At 39.3% G+C, this 20437-nt stretch overlaps 1 protein-coding gene across 1 annotated transcript; it reads right to left on the bottom strand.

The window, feature by feature from the left end:
* Positions 1-222: 222 nt before the first annotated feature.
* Positions 223-2292, bottom strand: LOC138881568 (uncharacterized). The gene is made up of 3 exons (XM_070161802.1): positions 2172-2292; positions 1005-1460; positions 223-617 (listed from the first exon to the last, which is right to left on the bottom strand). Exons 1-3 carry the CDS (start codon positions 2290-2292, stop codon positions 223-225), a joined length of 972 nt encoding a protein of 323 aa, XP_070017903.1.
* Between the last annotated feature and the right edge of the window lie 18145 nt (positions 2293-20437).

Below are 20437 nucleotides of genomic sequence, written 5' to 3' on the forward strand. Positions count from 1 at the left end.
TATCCGAGATAATAGATATAGGGACACCATGCAGTCGTACTATCTCCTTAATATAAAGTCTTGTATAATCCTTTGAGGAATATGTAGTTCTAATGGGCAGAAAATGGGCCGATTTTGTAAGCCTATCAACAATCACCCATTTCGAATCGAACTTATGTTGGGTACAAGGTAAGCCTACGATGAAATCCATATTGATTACTTCCCATTCTCAAGTCGGAATCTTCATAGCTTGCAATAACCACCGGGTTTTTGATGCTCAATTTTAACATGCTGACAGTTAGAACACTGAGCAACAAACTCTACTATATCCTTTTTTATTCCGTCCCACCAATACACTTCTCTGATATCATGATATATCTTTGTTGCTCCTAGATGGATAGAATAATGAGAATAGTGAGTTTCTCCCATAATCTGCTGACGCAGCCCTGCAACATTAGGCACACATAATCGCCCTTGATATCTAAGGACCCCTTCTTTTGTAATGTCAAATGGTGTCTTCTCCTTCTGAAGAGTGATATCGCTATAATGAACTAGCACATGATCCTCGTACTGGCATTCCTTTACTTTAGTTACTAAAGAGGATGTTGCCGTATCTTGAATATTAATTCCAATATCACCTGAGTTCAGTAACCGAACTCCAAGATTAGCTAGCTGATGAACCTCATGGGCTATTCCCTTCTTTTATGGCTTCAAATACGATAGGCTACCCATAGATCTATGGCTGAGGGCGTCGGCTACTACATTCGCCTTCCCCGGATGGTATAAAATATCAATGTCATAGTCTTTAAGTAGCTCCAACCATCTCCTTTGATGTAGATTCAATTCCTTTTGCTTGAAGATGTACTAGAGGATCTTATGATCTGTATAGAAATCAACATGAATGCCATACAAGTAGTGCCTCCACATTTTTAGTGCATGAATCACCGCGACTAACTCTAAATCATGGGTCAGGTAGTTCTTCTCGTGCTTTCTTAGTTGTCTAGAAGCATAAGCCACAACTTTACCATGCTGCATCAGCACATAACCCAATCCAATGACTGAAGCGTCGCAATAAATAACATAACCATTGGTCCCTTCTGGGAGCGTTAGAACCGGTGCTGAAGTTAATATGTACTTTAATGCCTGAAAACTCTGTTTGCAAGCATCAGTCCATTGAAACATTGCTCCCTTCTGAGTCAACTTTGTTAAAGGTGTTGAATGGGAAGAAAATCCTTCCACAAATCTTCTGTAATAAGCTACCAAACCGAGAAAGCTATGAACCTCCATCGGTGTTGTGGGTCTAGGCCAAGTCTTTACTACTTCAATCTTTTGTGTATCCACCCGGATACCTTCACCTGAAATAACATGCCCAAGGAAAGCTACAGAGTTTAACCAGAATTCACATTTAGAAAATTTTGCATACAACTTCCCTTCTTGTAGAACTTTGAGCATAGTACACAGATGATATGCATTCTCAGCCTCTGAACGAGAATATACAAATATATCGTCAATAAATACAATTACGAATAGATCTAAGAAAGGCTTGAACATACGGTTCATCAAATCCATGAATATTATTGGGGCATTGGTCAGACCGAACGACATAACCCGAAACTCAAAGTGCCCATATCTAGTCCTAAATGCTGTCTTCGGAATATTTTCATCCTTAACCCTTACCTAATGGTACCCGGACCTCAAGTCTATCTTTGAAAAACACTTGTCACCTTGCAACTGATCAAATAAATCATCAATTCTCGGGAGCGGGTACTTATTCTTGATCGTCACCTTATTTAGTTGCCTATAATCAATATACATTCGTAAGGAACCATCTTTCTTTCTTACAAACAACACAGGTGCTCCCCATGGTGATGTACTAGGTCTGATAAAGCCTTTTTTAATTAAGTCCTTTAATTGTTCTTTCAACTCTTTCAGCTCTACAGGGGACATTCTATAGGGGGGAATAGATATTGGGTGAGTATCTAGTAGTAGGTCTATAGAAAACTTAATTTCTCGCTCTGGCGGGAGACCTAAAAGTTCATTAGGAAACTCATTAACCACTGGGATGGACTGAATGGTTGGTGACTCCACTTCCACATCCTGAACCCGAACTAAGTGATAAACACAACCCTTTCTGATCATATTCCTTGCCTTGAGATAGGAAATAAATCTACCTCTCGGCGATGCCGTGTTACCTTTCCACTCCAAAACAGGCTCCCCTGGAAATTGAAATCGGACTATCTTTGATCTACAATCAACATTGGCATGACAAGAAGCCAACAATTCCACACCCATTATAACATCAAATTCTACCATATTTAACTCGATTAAGTCATCTACGGTAGGTCGACCATGAACTATTATTATACAACCCCTATATACTGCTTAGCTATCACCGAGTCCCCAACAAGTGTAGACACCTCAAAAGGTTTAACCAATTCAGGTTTTATTTCAAACTTACTAGCAACCAACGGAGTAACATATGATAAGGCGGAACCTGGGTCAATCAGTGCATAAACATCATAGGAGGAGACTGATAATATACCTATAACAATATCAGGCGATGACTCTTGGTCATGTCATCCTGCCAACGTATAAATACGGTTTTGAGGGCTGCTCGAGCTAGATGCTCAACCTCTGCCTCTACCACGACTCATTGGTGCCTGGGGACCTTGCCCAGGGGGCGTACTGATGATGACAAACCAACTACAGATCCCGCTGGCTGAGCTATGCTTGCATCACCTCTCATCTAACAATCCGTCATAACGTGGCCCGGATAACCACAAGTATAACAAACACCTAATACCATACGGCATTGCTCGGATTGCTGCTTACCACATTGAGCACATCGTGGCAAGGGCAGCCTCAACTGATTTGACTCACCCATATACTGAGAACTTGAGGCCCTAAAATTCTGACTAGACCCTGAATATGTAGAACGATCAAATCTCTTACCGGCAAATTGATGGGGTGCGCTAGCCGATGGCTTGGCTGGATACCTTGAGTACTGCTGCCTTTGGCCACCTTGAAACTCACCAGAAGGACTCGAAGACCTCGCTCTCTTATTTTGGGCCCTATCATGCTCACAATCGGCCCTTTGATTCTATTTACGCTCTTGTACACCCTGAGCATATGCCTGAATACTAGAAATATCCATGTCTGGCTGAAGCGAGACCGACATACCATCGTTAAGCAAGCGAGGCTCTGATCCCATCACAAACCGATGAACCCGATCCTCCATCTTAGACACAATAGTGGGAGCATACCTACCAACGAATTAAACTGAAGACTATCTCCCGAACACTCATGTTACCCTGTCAAAGGGTCAAGAACCTATCAACTATGGCTCGCCTAAGCTCTGGTGGCAGATAATGGCAAAGAAAAGCTTCTGTAAACTCTTGCCATACTGCTGGAGTGGCATCCTCACCTCTGGACAATTCCTAAGATTCATACCAATTAACTGCAACATCTCAGAGTCTATAGGAAGCTAGCTCAACTAACTCAGTCGCAGTGGCCTTCATTACTCATAACGTCCTTTGCACTCTATCAATAAATACTTGAGGGTCCTCATTCGGATGTGCCCCAATGCCGGAGGGTCTAAATTAATGAAGCCACTAACCTTCGCACTGATGGACCTATCTGCATGACCAATACCTACTTCCTAACGTCGAGCCTGTGCGGCTACTAATCGGGTCAATAACTAAATAACATCTCTCATCTCCTAACCCGGTGCATCCGGCTGAGGTGCTAAATGTACAGGGGCGGGCGCTGGAGCTGATGCCCCTCAGAGCTCTTTTGGAAAGGGCGAGGTATGTGAAGTCTGAGATGGACCCTCACCATGAGACTCTTCCCAAGCCTTGGTAACTCGTAGAGCTCGACTAGTAGTTTCACCAGCCACAAACTTTCCCTTCTGCGTGACCGTACTCTTTGGAGGCATTGCTGAAAATATATCATATTATTAGGTACATGAATTCTCGTATCGCACGATCTAAGATAAAAAGAGAGGATAACATCCTATATGTCCTGTAGCCTCCTGTGTATAAGTGTGGTGCACAACACACCCATAAACAAAACTCTACTAGACACGGTCTATAGACAACCCTAGGACATAACTGCTCTGATACCACTTTTGTCACGACCTAAACCGATAGGCCGCGACGGGTGCCTGAGTTCTACCTGTCAAACACCCCTAAGCATGCGTCTAAGATATAGATCTGAATAACATCTACTGAATTACAAAAATAACATATATGAAGGAAACTTGCCTTCAAGACATATGTACATATACATACTGAATATAGTGGGCGAGCCGGTAAGGCTGCTATAGACAAATATACATCCAAAACTGAAAGCTGATAAGGCCACATACAACCCAACTAGACATACTGTCTATAGACCTCTAATGGAAATATAACTGTACAAAGACGGGAATGAGCCACGTCGTACCCAGATATATATATATATATATATATATATATATATATATATATATATATATATATAAACATATCGTACCAAATCAAAAACAGCTCTAGATCAAGTGGAGCACGCCAACTCTCGCTGATCAAGAATCCTAAGACCTGCACCTGCGGGCATGAAACGCAGGCCTCGTAAAAAAAGGCGTCAGTACGGAAGACGTAATGAGTATGTAAGGCATGAAAATTAGTACGTAAGAGACATAGATGAAACATGGAATAAGGAAACATATATTTAAATCATAATAACTTTATAAATTCTGAAACATTTATAATGTCATGCATGTGCATATAAATGCCGTGCCATGCATAGGTATGGGTATACATAATATCATGAAGCCACTGAGAGCATCCCATCATATCATCTCGACCATTGTGGGCAACATCACATCATCAACATATACCAGCTGATCAGGTGGTGGTGCATATATAATGCCATAACCTTTTCCCATATCCCATATACATATACATACATATATACGTGTATATAACACCGTCTGAGTCATGGGTCAATGCACATGTATAAATGAGTGAAATGCATGAAAAATACGTAATAATCTCAGTATTCCTTCCGGAATAAACTTTTTCAACTGCGTATGATTCTAAGACCCAAGAACATAAAATAATAATAATTCTCATGGGGAATCAAGAATATAGACACCCCTACTATTTCTATGAATAGAGTAATTTATGGAAACTGTGTGTTTGGTTGTTTCTTCTATATAATTTTGACCATGCCAAAAGAAAGAAGGGAAGACCTTAATATACCTATTTTTTGAATTATTTGAACGAATTTGCTTCTGCGAAATTTACACCTGGATTCCTTGAAATCTTGGACGAATTTGTTCTGCTTCTAACATTTTGTGTATTAAAGACAGAAATGGATTTAATCTTAATTGTTGAACTTTGAAATTTCAATTGAAATCTTTGGCTAAGAGTTTGGACGAAAATGTCTTTTATTTCCAAGTTTTTGATTCAAGCCAAGAAATGAATTAAAGCTTAGATTGTCTAATTGGATCGGATTTTTCAAGTCTTACTAAGACTTTAATATTAAGTCATGACTTGGTTAGTTACTTTAATTATTAGGTATACACATATACCCATATCAAAATGACTCACCTTTCTTTCATAGTGGCCTTGTGCCACGTTCCTTCGGGTATAATTGATTAAGTTTTTTCCGCTTATTAGTTAATTGGTTAATGTTCTGTTACCCGGTAATTAATTAATTACTCGCATAATTTAAAAATTACTACAAATTACCTAAAATTATATTTATTTTTAAGATACTTCATATATACTTTATATATTATACTACCGTGGTTATATAGTACGTTGCATAGTACTAGTTCATATTTATCGGGTACTATCGCTCAACCCGTATTTTATTCCAAATTGGCCACTTTCAACGAAACTCGTTTTCTTTAATCCGTGTACCCCTTTATCCTTTATAACACTTATTGATCGCTTGTTATAAATAGCATAAGTACGTTAACGTCAAGATGATCTTACTCACGAATCTACGTTGGTTAACTGAAAACGAAATTTTAACGTACGAAAAATGCGAGATGTAACACAAGTCCTTTTTACATCTCAAACAAACTCTTCTCATCACATTCAAACCATCTGAACACATCCCGTGTCACATCATACTCATCATATAGCCATCCAACCACTCATCGGGCCAAAAATTCCACTAATAGGGAAACTACCAGACTTATAAGTCCAAAAGCACGTGCTCACGCAACCGCCATCCCCATGCTCAAGCTGCAGTCAAAACCCGACCTCAAGTCCTCCAGAATGGCCCATCATCAGCACACATAAATCATATCTCGCACATCATCCGTGGATTCACAAGGCGTCGATGTACAGCTGATACCGAGTGCTCACATACGCATACGAGTGCGTGGAAGGAATTCAAAGAGTTAGGCTTCAAGCTGAATTAATTCCGCACAATAAGGAAAAAAAAGATTGGAAAGTTTATCCTAAATCCCATGTAGCCTCTCGTAGATAGGTATGGACGTCATCATACCGATCCGCAAGACTCTACTAGACACTTGATCATGACTCGTAGAACCTAGGAACCAAGAGTTCTGATACCAACTTATCACGACCCAAAATCCAACTAGTCGTGATGGCACCTAACCCAACCCGCTAGGTAAGCCAGTTTAACAATAATCCAATTCAAATGAGATTTATTAAGAGCAACAATGATAATATATCTGAACTTTCATACAAAGAATTCTCAAGGACTAGTAGCACAAGTCATGAGCTAATAAGACTTAGACTTTTACAAAACTAAATTGAAATAATTACAACATCTGTTTCAAATGCAAATGAACAAAATCTGAATCTAATGCTACCAAGGACAAGTGATAGCCATAACTGGAATGCAGGTACATCTTCAATGTTAGCTCTCGCCGTACACAACAACATCAACACCAGGATCTGCACACAAGGTGTAGAAGTGTAGTATGAGTACAAGCGACCCCATGTACTCAATACATATCCTAACTAACCTCGGTAAGATAAAAGAAGCAAGAACCATAGATGATACTCATTAACACCTGTGCAATTAAAAATTCCAACAAGTATAGAACAGGTATATGATCAAATCAGGAAAATCTCAGGTAAAACCATTTTTGATGCTCAAAATTCTTGGTTTTAAAGTGTTTTGCTCAGTCAACAATCCAGCATATAAGGAAGATATTCAAGTAATTTATATAATCAGTCAAGGTATTTGCATGTAAAGATAAAATGAAATAACCAAATATCAGCCCACTGAGGCGCGCAACCCGATCCAATAAGGGTAATCAGTTCTTCCAGAGCTCATAAACCGCATGGATAACTTATGTGCTATACTATCAATATCTGGATCTGCACGGACAACTCACGTGCTGCACGAACAACTCACGTGCTATAGTATCAATAGCTGGATCCATACGGACAACTCACATGCTGCACAGACAACTCACGTGTTATAGTATCAATATCTAGATTCGCACAGACAACTCACATGTTATAATATCAATCCACACGGACAATTCATGTGCTAATATCACAATCTGTCCGGCGTGGTCACATGCATAACAACACAATCTGCTCGGTGTTGTCATAGGAATCCAGTCCAAATCATATCGCACAGAAGCAAGTATACAAGAACACATGTTCATGATAGATAAACATCAGGTTTCATGCTTTTGGACTGGTATAATTACATGCTAAAGTGTAGGCATGTGCAATGTGTACTATCATAGTTCACATTAGCAATTTTACCACGGAAATAACAATTAGCAAGTTTCATTTAGGGATTTAGCCTCTTCATAACCTCAAACATGGCTCAACTATTTCACAACAATGATACAAATACGAGGAACATTCTAGCTTAAAGCTTAACAGTCACTCTAGGCATATCAGGGCCTAAGCACTACCCCGAGCAACCCCAGTGCTCGTACTTGGGTTCAAACCCCACACATATGTGTACCCATATCACGTAGCTATCATAAATAATTTAGGCAATTGGTGCCTCAACCAAGGTTAGATAGGATTCTTACCTCAAACAAGCCAAGACAAATACTGAGCAAGACAAACGACACTCTACAAATTCCACCCCGTGCATATCCACCTACGAACGGCTCGAAACTAGCCAAAAGCAACTCAAAAACATCAATTAATGCCTAAGAAAACAACCCCAAGTGATAAAGGTCGAATATTTAATCTAAGGCCCAAAGTCAACTAAAAAGTCAAATGCAGGCCCGCACCTCGGAACCCGACAAAACTTATAAAATCTGCTAACCCATTCAATTATGTTTCCAACCATACTATTTTCACTCCAATCTTACTCCGAATCGACGTTCAATACTAAAAAATTCACTTTATGAAATTTTAGATAAAATCGCCCAATTTCTCTTAAAGTTTCATAATCCAATTACCCAAAATGAAGATAGATTCACGAAATATAATTAAAACCGAGTGTAGAACGCTTACCCTAATGCATGTGGTGAAAATCACCTCCAAAATCGCCCAAATCCGAGGCCTATAGCTGAATATACGATAAAAATGGACAACCCTCGATTTATAGTTTCTGCCCAGCACTGTTTGCACCTGCGACACATTAGCTGCTTCTGCGGCATCACTTTTGCGACAAAAATTACGCTTCTGCGGAGAAAGCACTGGAAGCCTGCCTTCGAGCCTATGGTAAAAATTATGCTTCTACGCACACGCAGATGCGAGTTCATATTGCACTTCTACGCTGTCATTCGCTTCTGCTCCCAAACACACCGCATTTGTGCCTTCGCAGATGAGAAGAAATGTCCGCTTCTGCAGACTCTTGCTCCTACTAGCGATCCCACTTATGTGATTTTAATCCCACTTTTGTGGCTCCACACATGCGCCCATAGCTCCGCAGGTGCAGTCACACCAAAAGCCCTGCTAAACCAGCCTATCCAAAAATGATCCAAGCGAACCGAACTTCATCCGAAACTCCTCTGAGCCACTCGGGACCCCGTCTGAATATACCAACAAGTTTCAAAACATAACACGGACCTACTCAAGGCCTCAAATCACGTTTAACGACATCGAACCGATGAATCACACCTCAAATCAAACTCAAGTTAACTTTGAACTTTGAACTTCCAAAACTCGTGCCGAACCATACCAAATCAACTCGGAATAAACTTAAATTTTGTGCACAAGTCCCAAATGACATAATGAAGATATGCCACTTTTCGGAGTCACAAGTCGAACCCGATATCATTAAAGTCAACTCTCGGTCAAACTTATGAACTTTCTAAATCTTCAAATTTTCCAACTTTCACCAATCAACGGCAAAACCTTCTAGAAATATCCAATTACAAATCCGGGCATAGGCCCGAGTCCAAAATCACCATCCGTACCTAACGGAACCATCAAAACTCCGACCTGAGGTCAAATACTAAAAAGTCAAACTTGGTCAACTCTTCCAACTTTAAAGCTTCAAACATGAAATTCATTCTTCCAAACTAATTTCGAAATACTTGAAAACCAAAACCGACGATACACAAAAGTAAAAATGCATCATATGGAGCTACTCATGCCCTCAAACTACCGAGCGAAGTGTAAATGCTCAAAATCCGGTCGGGTCATTACATTCTCCCCCACTTAAACATGTGTTCATCCTCGAACGTGCCAAGAGTCGTTCCAAAGCCATCAAACCGCCGTGTAACCTTACCATGCACATACCCGGGGGTTGATCCCAAGTTACCTTATTCCATGTAGGCTTGACAAAACATAACTGAAAATCATTACTTCAACCCTAGCCCGTAAACCACAGAATCATCATATTTCCAACATCCGAAATTTCCTATAAGACCCGAATCTCGCACCTACACACTGTATAAGTCTGAACAAGCTGTATCCAACCATAACCATACCCATGATGAAATCACATGATATACAACATAACTAGCATACTCGTAGAAATAATTTTCCGACCACAGTAACTGCTCAAAACAAACTCGGTACCAGTAATAAACCGCATATCACACAAAATCCCGTTCTAAAACCTTCTTACACTGCCGATGATGAAAGAAAAACACAGAAACTCATAACCACTAATCAAATCAAAAAGTCATGTATCTTCATCTCGTTCAACAAGAACTATAGCTAATTTCTAAGACGATCAACAACATTATCCTTCCAAATATACCACAATTAAATCCGATAGCACCCATTCTAGGTCCGACGACCTCATCTTATAAAATATAGCTGCCCTACTGATATGCTACACCAATTCAACCTAGAGCCACCAGTCGTGCAATCCGTGCACCAATATGCAACAATTTAAATGCACCCAAAAATGGAAATGACTCAAATAAGAGAACTGTCTCGCTTCGCAATGCTATGAACTCATCATACATAGTAGAACCAAGGAACACGAATCGATCACAAAGGATCATGTCCCATCATAATGCTACTGCAGTACATGACCCATCCAAATACTGATCCATATGAAATACCTCAAGCCCCAAGGCTAAAAATCAACAATCATAAGCAATTCGACATCAAGTACCCGAAGTGCATGGCCATAACCATGAAGAAGCAAACAATACAGTATTCTACTACCGGAAAGGACCATAACCAAGGCGCAATCAACCATTCCACACCCCCCAAATCACCATCTCGCTCGAATTCCGCTATAAGGCCCAAACTGAACCGCACCATATGTGCATATAACCAATAAATCACAACCCCTCATAGTACAGAAGAGTAATACATCGAACTTACCATATATGAATGAGATCAATTCTATCCAAATGGCACATCTCTCAAAAATAGCAGTACGTAGTCAACCAATCCGACTCGATATAGAATACACATCCTAATTGGACCTACCAATGGCTCCCCAAATCAACCCTGGTCATCCATAAATAGATAAATAACCCTCCAAAAGCTCATAATGATCTAACCATAATACATACCATTATCTGGATAGCTTTGGCCACATCTTTACAGTCTGCAACCACGAAACAATCCGCTTTTGAGAGCTCCCAGTCTCCAAATCCATGGAACACAAGAATCACCATATCTGATCCCAACTCCACTGCTCGAATGTCTAATACATCTCTCATACACGATCATCCCACGAGAAATATTTCTATAGTTCTTCCGTGCCACATAGCAAAAACCTGAATATCAGTAATCGATCAGCTAGGCGAGTACTACAATACCAATGAAGCATTTGTAAGTCAAACACAATGCACCTTCTAAGATGCACACCCTTCTCAGGCAATACCAAGTAGTTATAGCATTCATCTAAACATCAGTAACCGTCCATGCTATCTAAGAAATTATAACCTTCCCTTCAAACTAAACCATGACCTTGCACATGCAAATCTCAATCCCACACAACATACCGCATCTATTATGCCATCATATGAAAAGCATGAGAATCTCAAAATCAACTCTGAGTCACCAGCAAAATACATAACCGGTTAGTCAGAAACCTTCCATTTGATCCCATCTAGAAGAAAATCACAATATGCAACATGTTCCTTACGCCGGTAGGAAATATCCACCTCGAACCGTGATAGAAATCATTGAGAACTCTTTTGAGTCCATTTGCACATAACCAAGCTATCAGAACTGAATTCCTCTAACTCAACAAAGCCACACAAGTCGCCAAAACCTAAGAGCATTGCCACAAAGCACCTATAGAGACTCACAACATCACAAGTACCCAAAGAACTTATCCTATCCATTATCGTGCTGATCCAACCCACTATCAAGTTGTCCTACTTCTCCGAGTTCCTTCAGAATTACCCTCAAGTTGACACTTCTCCTTGCCAGACACCACGATCCTTACGCAAAACTCACCACAAGAGATCCTAACAAAAAACACACGCCCTGAAGCCCATAAGCCGCTGTATTCTCTCTTAAGCACCCCAAAAGTACCACAACTAAGACACCCACTCTAAAGAGATCTTTTGTGAATCTAAAGTTGTTTCCTTCACCTTCCTGGTACTAAAATGTAGAATCCATAGTGATATAGAAGTACCGTATGTCCTGGCACCATCCAACGCAAATCTCACATATTAGCCATATACAAATCCAAAAAATCCTCAAATGCCACATATGAATCTTAAACTATTTAGAACCTCCTCAGAAGTCATCCACTCTGCTCAAATCTCAATTGCACTGCCCAAACGGGCCGAACGACCTGTGCCCCATTAGCTCAATAACACCCAAAGAATTAATCTACACCTCTAAGCAACCGAGCAAATCCCTTTTCTTAGTACATCACATCTACCACGAACAACAGACCCAAATCATTCTAAGATTACTATATATCCATCTTGCATATAGAAATTTCTTTGCTTAAGTCATCCTCAAAACTAGCCTCTACAAGTCGAAATTGATCCAAAAGCATGCTCCAACCGAAACCAATACCAAGCGCTCACATGCACATACGAGTGCGTGGAAAGAATTCAAAGAGTTATGCTTCAAGCTGAATCAATTCCGCACGATAAGGAAAGAAAGATGGGAAGTTTATCCTAAATGCCATATAGCCTCTCAAAGATAGGTATGGACATCATCATGCCGATCCGCAAGACTCTATTAGCACTTGCTCATGACTCATAGAACCTATGAACCTAGAGTTCTGATACCAACTTGTCACGACCCAAAATCTAACTAGTCGTGATGACACCTAACCCAACCCGCTAGGTAAGCCAGTTTAACAATAATCCAATTCAAATGAGATTTACTAAGAGCAATAATGATAATATATCTGAACTTTCATACAAAGAATTCTCAAGGACTAGTAGTACAAGTCATAAGCCAAAAAGACTTAGATTTTTACAAAATTGAATTGAAATAATTACAACATCTGTTTGAAATGCAAATGAACATAATGTGAATCTAACGCTACTAAGGACAAATGATATCCATAACTGGAATGCAGGTACATCTTCAATGTCAGCCATCGTCGTACACAGCAACATCAACACAAGGATCTGAATGCAAGGTGCAGAAGTGTAGTATGAGTACAACTGACTCAATGTACTCAATACGCATCCTAACTAACCTCGGCAAGATAAAAAGAAAGAACTATAAGTGATACTCACTAACACCTGTGCGGTTTAAAATTCCAACAAGTATAGAATAGGTATATGATCAAATCAGGAAAATCTTAAGTAAACCCATTTTTGATGCTCAAAATTCTTGGTTTTAAAGTGTTTTGCTCAGTCAACAATCCATCATATAAGGAAGATATGCAAGTAACTCAGATAATCAGTTAAGGGATTTACATGTAAAGATGAAATGCAATAACCAGATATCAGCCCGTTACGGTGTGCAACCCGATACAATAACGGTAACCAGCTCTTCCAGAGCTTACATCAATATCAACCGCACGAACAACTCATGTGCTATAGTATCAATATCTAGATCCACACGGACAACTCATGTGCTGCACGGACAACTCACAAGCTATAGTATTAATATCTGGATCCGCACGGATAACTCACGTGCTGCGCAGACGACTTACGTGCTATAGTATCAATATCTGGATCCTTATGGACAACTCACGTGCTGCACGGATAACTCACAGGCTGCATGGACAACTCACGTGCTGCATGGATAGTTCACGTGCTGCACGAACAACTCACGTGCTATAGTATCAATATTTGGATCCGCACGGACAACTCACGTGCTACACGGATAACTCACATGCTATAATATCAATCCGCATGGACAACTCATATGTTAATATCACAATTCGTCTGATGTGGTCACAAGCATAACAACATAATCCACCCGGCCTGGTCACAGGCATCCAGTCCAAATCATATCATACAGAAGCAAGTATACACGAACACATGTATATGACAGATATATATTGGGTTTCAGGCTTTTGGACTAGTATAATTACATGCTAAAATGTAGGCATATGCAATGTGTACTATCATAGTTCAAATCGACAATTTTACCATGGAAATAACAATTAGCAAGCTTCATTTAGGGATTTAGCCTCTTCGTAACCTCAAACATGGCTCAATTAGTTCACAAGAATGATACAAATATGAGGAACATTATAGCTTAAAGCTTAACAGTCAACTCTAGGCATATCAGGCCTAAGAAATACCCCAAGCATCAATAAATACCCTGGTGCTCGCACTTGGGTTCAAACCCCACACATATGTGCACCCATAGCATGTAGCTATCATAAATAATTCAGGCAACTGGTGCCTGAACCAAGTTTAGATATGATTCCTACCTCAAACAAGCCAAACGACACTCTAGAAATTCCATCCCATTCATATCCACCTCCGAACGACTCAAAACTAGCAAAAAGCAACACAAAAAAACATCAATTAATGCCTAAGGAAACAACTCCAAATGATCAAGGTCGAATCTTTAATCAAAAACCCAAAGCCAACTAAAAGCCAAATCCAAGCCCGCACCTCGAAACTTGACAAAACTTATAAAATCCAATAACCCATTCAATAACGATTCCAACCAAACTATTTTCACTCAAATCCGACTTCGAATCAATGTTCAAAATTCAAAAATTTGCTTTATGAAATTTTAGACAAAATCCCCCAATTTCTCTTAAAAATTCATAATCCAATTACCAAAAATGAAGATAAATTCACGAAATATAATCTATACCGACTGTAGAACACTTACCCCAATCCAAATCTGAGGCCTATAGCTCAATATATGATAAAAATGGACAACCCTTGATTTATAGTTTCTGCCCAGCACTGTTCGCACCTGTGACACATTAGCGCTTCTACGACGTTGCTTTTGCGACCAAAATTATACTTCTGCAGAGAAACACTAGAGACCTGCCTTCGCACCTGTGGTACAAACTCCACTACTGCGCACACGCAGGTGTGAGTTAAAATTGCGCTTTTGTGCTGCCATTCGCTTCTGCGCCCAAATACACCCGCATCTGCGCCTTCGCAGATGCGAAGAAACCTTCACTTCTGCGGACTCCTGCTCCTAGTAGTGCTCCCGCTTTTGCGATTTCACTGCCGCTTTTGCAGCTCCGCACCTGCACCCATAGCTCCGCGGGTGAGGTCATACTAGAAGCCCTGCCAAACCAGCCTAGCCAAAAATTATCCAAACAAATTGAACCTCGCCCGAAACACTTCCGAGCCACTCGAGACCCTGTCCGATTATACCAACAAGTTTTGAAACATAACACAGACCTACTCGAGGTCTCAAATCATACATAACGACATCAAAATGATGAATTGCATAATCAAACTCAAATGAACTTTGAACTTTCAACTTCCAAAACTCGTGCCGAACCATACCAAATAAACTTAGAATGAACTCAAATTTGTGTACAAGTCCCAAATGACATAATGAAGCTATTCCAATTCCCGAAATCACAATTCAAACCCAATATCATCAAAGTCAACTCCTAGTCAAACTTATAAACTTTCCAAATCTTCAAATTTTCTAATTTTCGCCAATTAGCGCCGAAACCTTCTAGAAATATCCAATTGCAAATCCGGGAATACGCCCAAGTCCAAAATCACCATCCGGACCTAACGGAACCGTCAAAATCACCAACCCAAGGTCAAATACTAAAATGTCAAACTTGGTTAACTCTTCCAACTTTAAAGCTTCAAACATGAAATTCATTCTTCCAAACTAATTCTGAAACAACTGAAAACCAAAACCGACGATACACACAAGTCATAATACATCATACGGAGCTACTCAGGCCCTCAAACTATTGCTCGAAGTGCAAATGCTCAAAACAACTGAGAAGATCGTTGCACATAAGAAGTATGGCATAGTTAAGACAGTGTCAATAATGACCAAAGACACCTTTCCAAAAGAAAAAATAGACTTTTATCGTCATGATGTTGTCATATGTAATAGAAGTGACACACAAGAAATAAAGTGCCATGTTTAAGTATGAGTTGAGGATAAATGAAGCATGCTATATGTAAAAGATGGGCATGATAACCTTGAGTACCTCTAGATGATGAATGTGGTACAACTAAAATTCAATCTCTAATGACACATATCAAGGTATGCGAGGATAAAGTATGCAAACTTAAATGAGTAAGTGTAAAATTATTATGGAATGAGATGCACAAAAGGCGTAATCTTGGAGGTTATATGAAGCAATATAGGTTGTTAGAGAAGGGGAAAAATAACGTAAAACGATAATCTTGAGTTTTTTTAGTCGAGGTATGTCGTATTTTATTATGTTGAAATGATGAAAATCGAGAATTTCCAAGAATGATCTGAAAGCAACTCTATATGTGCCAAAAAAGAGCACTTAACATGTAATTGAACGGATCCTTATGATTTAAGAAGAATAAATATTGAAATGGCACATAGTGTTACGCCCCGCAATACTACGTCGATATTACGTCCTGCAGTATTATATTACGATGATGTTATATCCTGTAGTATTATATTACGATAAAGTTACGCCTTGCAGTATTATATTACGACGATGTTACGCCTTGCAGTACTACATTACGATAATGTTACGCTTTGCAGTATTAAATTACGATGATGTTGCACCTTGTAGTATTGTACGTTGAATTTGTCGTAAGGTAATTGACATCAGTCCAAGGAAAAGATTATTTAGAGATTATAAGGATTATGCTATTCTAAACAAGTGATGAGTAAATTCGTGAAGGTGAGAGAGAAAGTAAGTCAAAAAAATAAATTTTCATCGAAGTTTGGCATTTAGGGGTAAAATATGGCCCAAGCTAAAATACTCGGCATTTGGGGACTAGTGCCATACAAGGTACTGCATGGCCATGATAGTAAGGTATATAAGGTATGTTAAAAGTAATTGGTATTTTAAGTAATTTGAGATAATTCTTAATTATGTGGGTAATTGGTTAAATATTGGATCAATGGAGAATTAATAAGTGATTAAGGAGTGTTGGATGGTTAATTGAGATTTTTGGGATAAAGACTAAATAAAGTTAATGTGGCAGCAAAATCTTGTCCAAACTATGACTCTTATCTATGATTGAAAATGTGGCACATTTTAGTAGTATATGGCTTAGTCATACCATTTAAAGTCTTATGAAAAGAATATCAACCACACTTTCCCTACACTGGTAACGTGAATTCCAAGAGCTCCAACCAAGATTTCTATAAAATTGTAATGTTATACATTTCAGCCAAAAGCCTTCCATTTCAACATTAACTTTAAACACTTAAGAAGAGTTTCAACAAGCTTCCATACATAACGTTAAGCTAATTCTCTTAAGAAAGAGTTTGAACAAAGATGATTTTGCAATAACAACGTGTTTTGTCGCAATTAACATGTGTTAGAGGGATTTTCAAGAGAATTGACTCAGGTATGTTAAGGCTATCCTTTCTTTATTTTGGCATGATCCATACGATACAAACGAAACGAAAAAATGTACAACTTCCATAAATAACTCTATTCATAGAAGTATTAGACATGCCTATATTCTTGAATTCCCATGTATCTTGTTATTCTATCATCTGTTCATGGGTCTCCGAAAAATACGTAAGTTGAAAAAAAAGTTTTACTTCATGATATTATTCAAAGGCATAATGGTCTTATGACACTCTAAGAGATTTTATTGACGTACTTTTCATGCATTGCATTCATGTACATTGACTCATGACCAGATGGCGTTATATACGCACCACCACCTAATCAGCTAGTATACGTTGATGATTTTGCCCACAGTATATGAGATGATATGATGTGATGCCCTCAGAGGCTTGATGATGTTACGAAACATGTACCAATGCACGACATGAAATTCATACGCCTATGCATGACACTACAAGTATTTCATGATTTATAGAATTATCCAGACTTACAGGTTGTGTCATTTACTCTATATTTCTTCCATGTCTGTTATGTACTTATTTATGTGCCTTGCATACTCAATACATTATTCGTACTGGCATCCCTTTTTCCTGGGGATGCTGCATTTCATGCTCGCAGGTACCGATAGATAGGTCGAGAGCCCTCCAAGTAGGCTATCAGCTCAGCAGAAGATATTGGTGCGCTCCATTTGCTTCGGAGTTGGTTATTGGGTTAGTATGAATTAGACGTGTATTATTTGATATGGCGGGACTCTGTCCCGACCTTTATGAAAGTTTTGTATTCTTAGAGGCTTGCAGATAGATGTCATGTATGTAAAAGATTGTATGGCCTTGTCGGCCTATGTTCAGTGCACGAGGGGTTATTTTGGTCTTATAGGCCCGTACTTCACATTTATAAGTTTGTATTCCCTCATGCTTTACTCCGGTTAAGTTATCTATGATAGTATTACATGAAAAGATATGTTATGTTGGTACTCGGTTGAGTAAGGTAACGGGTGCCTATCGCAGCCCATCGGTTTGGGTCGTGACAAAAGTGGTATCAGAGCAGTTCTGTCCTAGGGAGTCTACAAGCCCTGTCTAGTAGAGTCTTGTTTATGGGTGTGTCGTGCAGCACACTTATAAACAGGAGGCAACAGGGCATTTAGGACTGTCACTCTTTCTTCCTACTCTAGTTCGTGTGGTAGAGCTCAGTTGTAAGAACTCAACTTCCTAAACTCTATCTTACTTATGGTACGAAGATACCTACATCTAGAAATATGGTTTGTACGAGATATAGCCGTAGAAGAGTTGAGTCAGAGGATCTTAATTTTTGCATCATGCTTATGATGGATGGATATGAGGTATTCAGCAAATCATGTGTATACTAAGATGTGTAAGCTTTTTGATAAGGATCCCTAAGGTAAGAACGCCTACCCACTTTTACAACAAAAAAAAGGGAAAAAGAGAATTGGAAGGTAGACATAAGATTTAGCAAGTAACAGAAGTAAGGGTGCGAGGTACCCAGTTAATGAAGATTATCGGTATTTTCAACTCAAGCAAAGAGATATAAGCATATTGAGTTACCTTCAATAGTAACAGAGGTATATATAATTGGTCGAACCCATTCCAGATATGCCCTATGAGGGTTAACAGAAGTAGTATACGAAGAGGACGGGATATCAGGGTCCGACTGGGGTTAGAGTAACCCAAAATGATGGATGAATTGTTTGCGTCAGTTGACATTTCCGAAAGATATTGCAAATGTGCCTTTATGAGACACCCAGATAGTGCACTCTAAAATAGTATAGCTAGATATGTTTACTACAAATATAGGCACTAGAAGCCTTGAAGGGATAAATATTACCTTAGTATGGCTCCCGTCCCTAGTAGAACGAGAATGCTTGGCAACCCGAAGAGCCAATGGATGAAGCAAGGGGAACTAAAAGTAAAAGAATGGCATGTTGAAGTTTACAAAAGAAAGTGATAGGCAGAAATATTAGTAGTGAAATAAGAAGAGAGATAAGGAAGCATTATGAATAAGGTGTGATACATGGATAACGATGGTAGGAAAAAAAAGAAATGACAATAAAACAGAGTCTATAGTCAGGTGAAGGAAGGGACGAGGGGTGACAGTCATTGAGACAACAAAAGAGTATAGGCCATAAAGTCTCCTTATTTCGAGAAATAGGTTTGTGACTCCAACGTGACTACCAGAAGAAAAAGTTAGATCCCAGAGTAATAGAAATCAGTATAGACCGGTGAACAAGACAATCTAAAAAAAGAATTAGGGACTGAGTGTTTTGATAATAGTCAGTATCATGAGAATTTTAGATTGCGTTCCAGCGATGATAAAATAGACAACAGAAGAAGATCCATGATGAATTCAGAGAATGGTCACTCAGGAAGACGTTTCCCTAAAGCAAGCAATGTGAGCAAAGTTAAGCTTAAGGGACTGCATGTGCCAGTTACACTAAGTGTCACCATCAAGAGTGAGGAATTTTGTTATCTTTGGTATAGAAGGATTACTGCAAGGCGAGTAAGGGTCCTTGATGATGTGAAAGGACGTAAAAGATAAAGAGGAAAAACATCCATAGGCAGGTCGTCATAGCTCCAAGTCTTAGTACTCCCCTAAAAGGGGAATATGGAATGATAAAGGAAGAATGCGATAAAAAATGAGCAAGGGATGAGATTGCACTTATCTAAATGTTAGAAATATGCTATGATTCCAGAACATTATGTAAGCACGACATAAAAAAAAGGTAAGGATTCCTGCCCGGGATGTTATCAATAGATAAGGAACAAGTACGTAAAGTAAGTTAAGACAAGGAAATAACCCAAGAAAGATTACGTGGAAAATGAAAATGAGAATGGGCCGGCGAGTAGTTAGTAGTTGATTCAAGAAGAGCCTAGTCATGACTAGACAAGAAGTTACAGACAAATTAGCAGATCATGCAAGATAAATGTAGTAAACCCTGACATGGTGAATTCAGCCTCGCAGTAATATCATTATAATACTTGAGATATATTTAAATAGGAGTCGGGGTAGTTAAAGGTACCATATGACTTTTACGGGAATAAAAGAAAGTGCCACTAGGAAGCCAGCCAAGATATCAGTTTAGAAGCAACCCTACAAGCACGAGGCCACGGAGGTAAGCAACTACAGATGATTATAG

The sequence above is a fragment of the Nicotiana sylvestris genome, chromosome 11 (genome assembly GCF_000393655.2).
Source record: "Nicotiana sylvestris chromosome 11, ASM39365v2, whole genome shotgun sequence".
Classification (NCBI taxonomy): Eukaryota; Viridiplantae; Streptophyta; class Magnoliopsida; order Solanales; family Solanaceae; genus Nicotiana; species Nicotiana sylvestris.

Bases quoted from the DNA above. Each gene is read 5' to 3' on its own strand.
- LOC138881568 (XM_070161802.1), bottom strand. From the start codon at position 2,292: ATGGTAGAATTTGATGTTATAATGGGTGTGGAATTGTTGGCTTCTTGT. The intron at 1,461-2,171 runs GTAACACGGCAT...ATTCTCGTTCAG, and splicing joins GCCTGTTTTGGAGTGGAAAG to AGGCTGAGAATGCATATCAT. The intron at 618-1,004 runs GTAAAGTTGTGG...TACTGAACTCAG, and splicing joins TTATGTGCTGATGCAGCATG to GTGATATTGGAATTAATATT.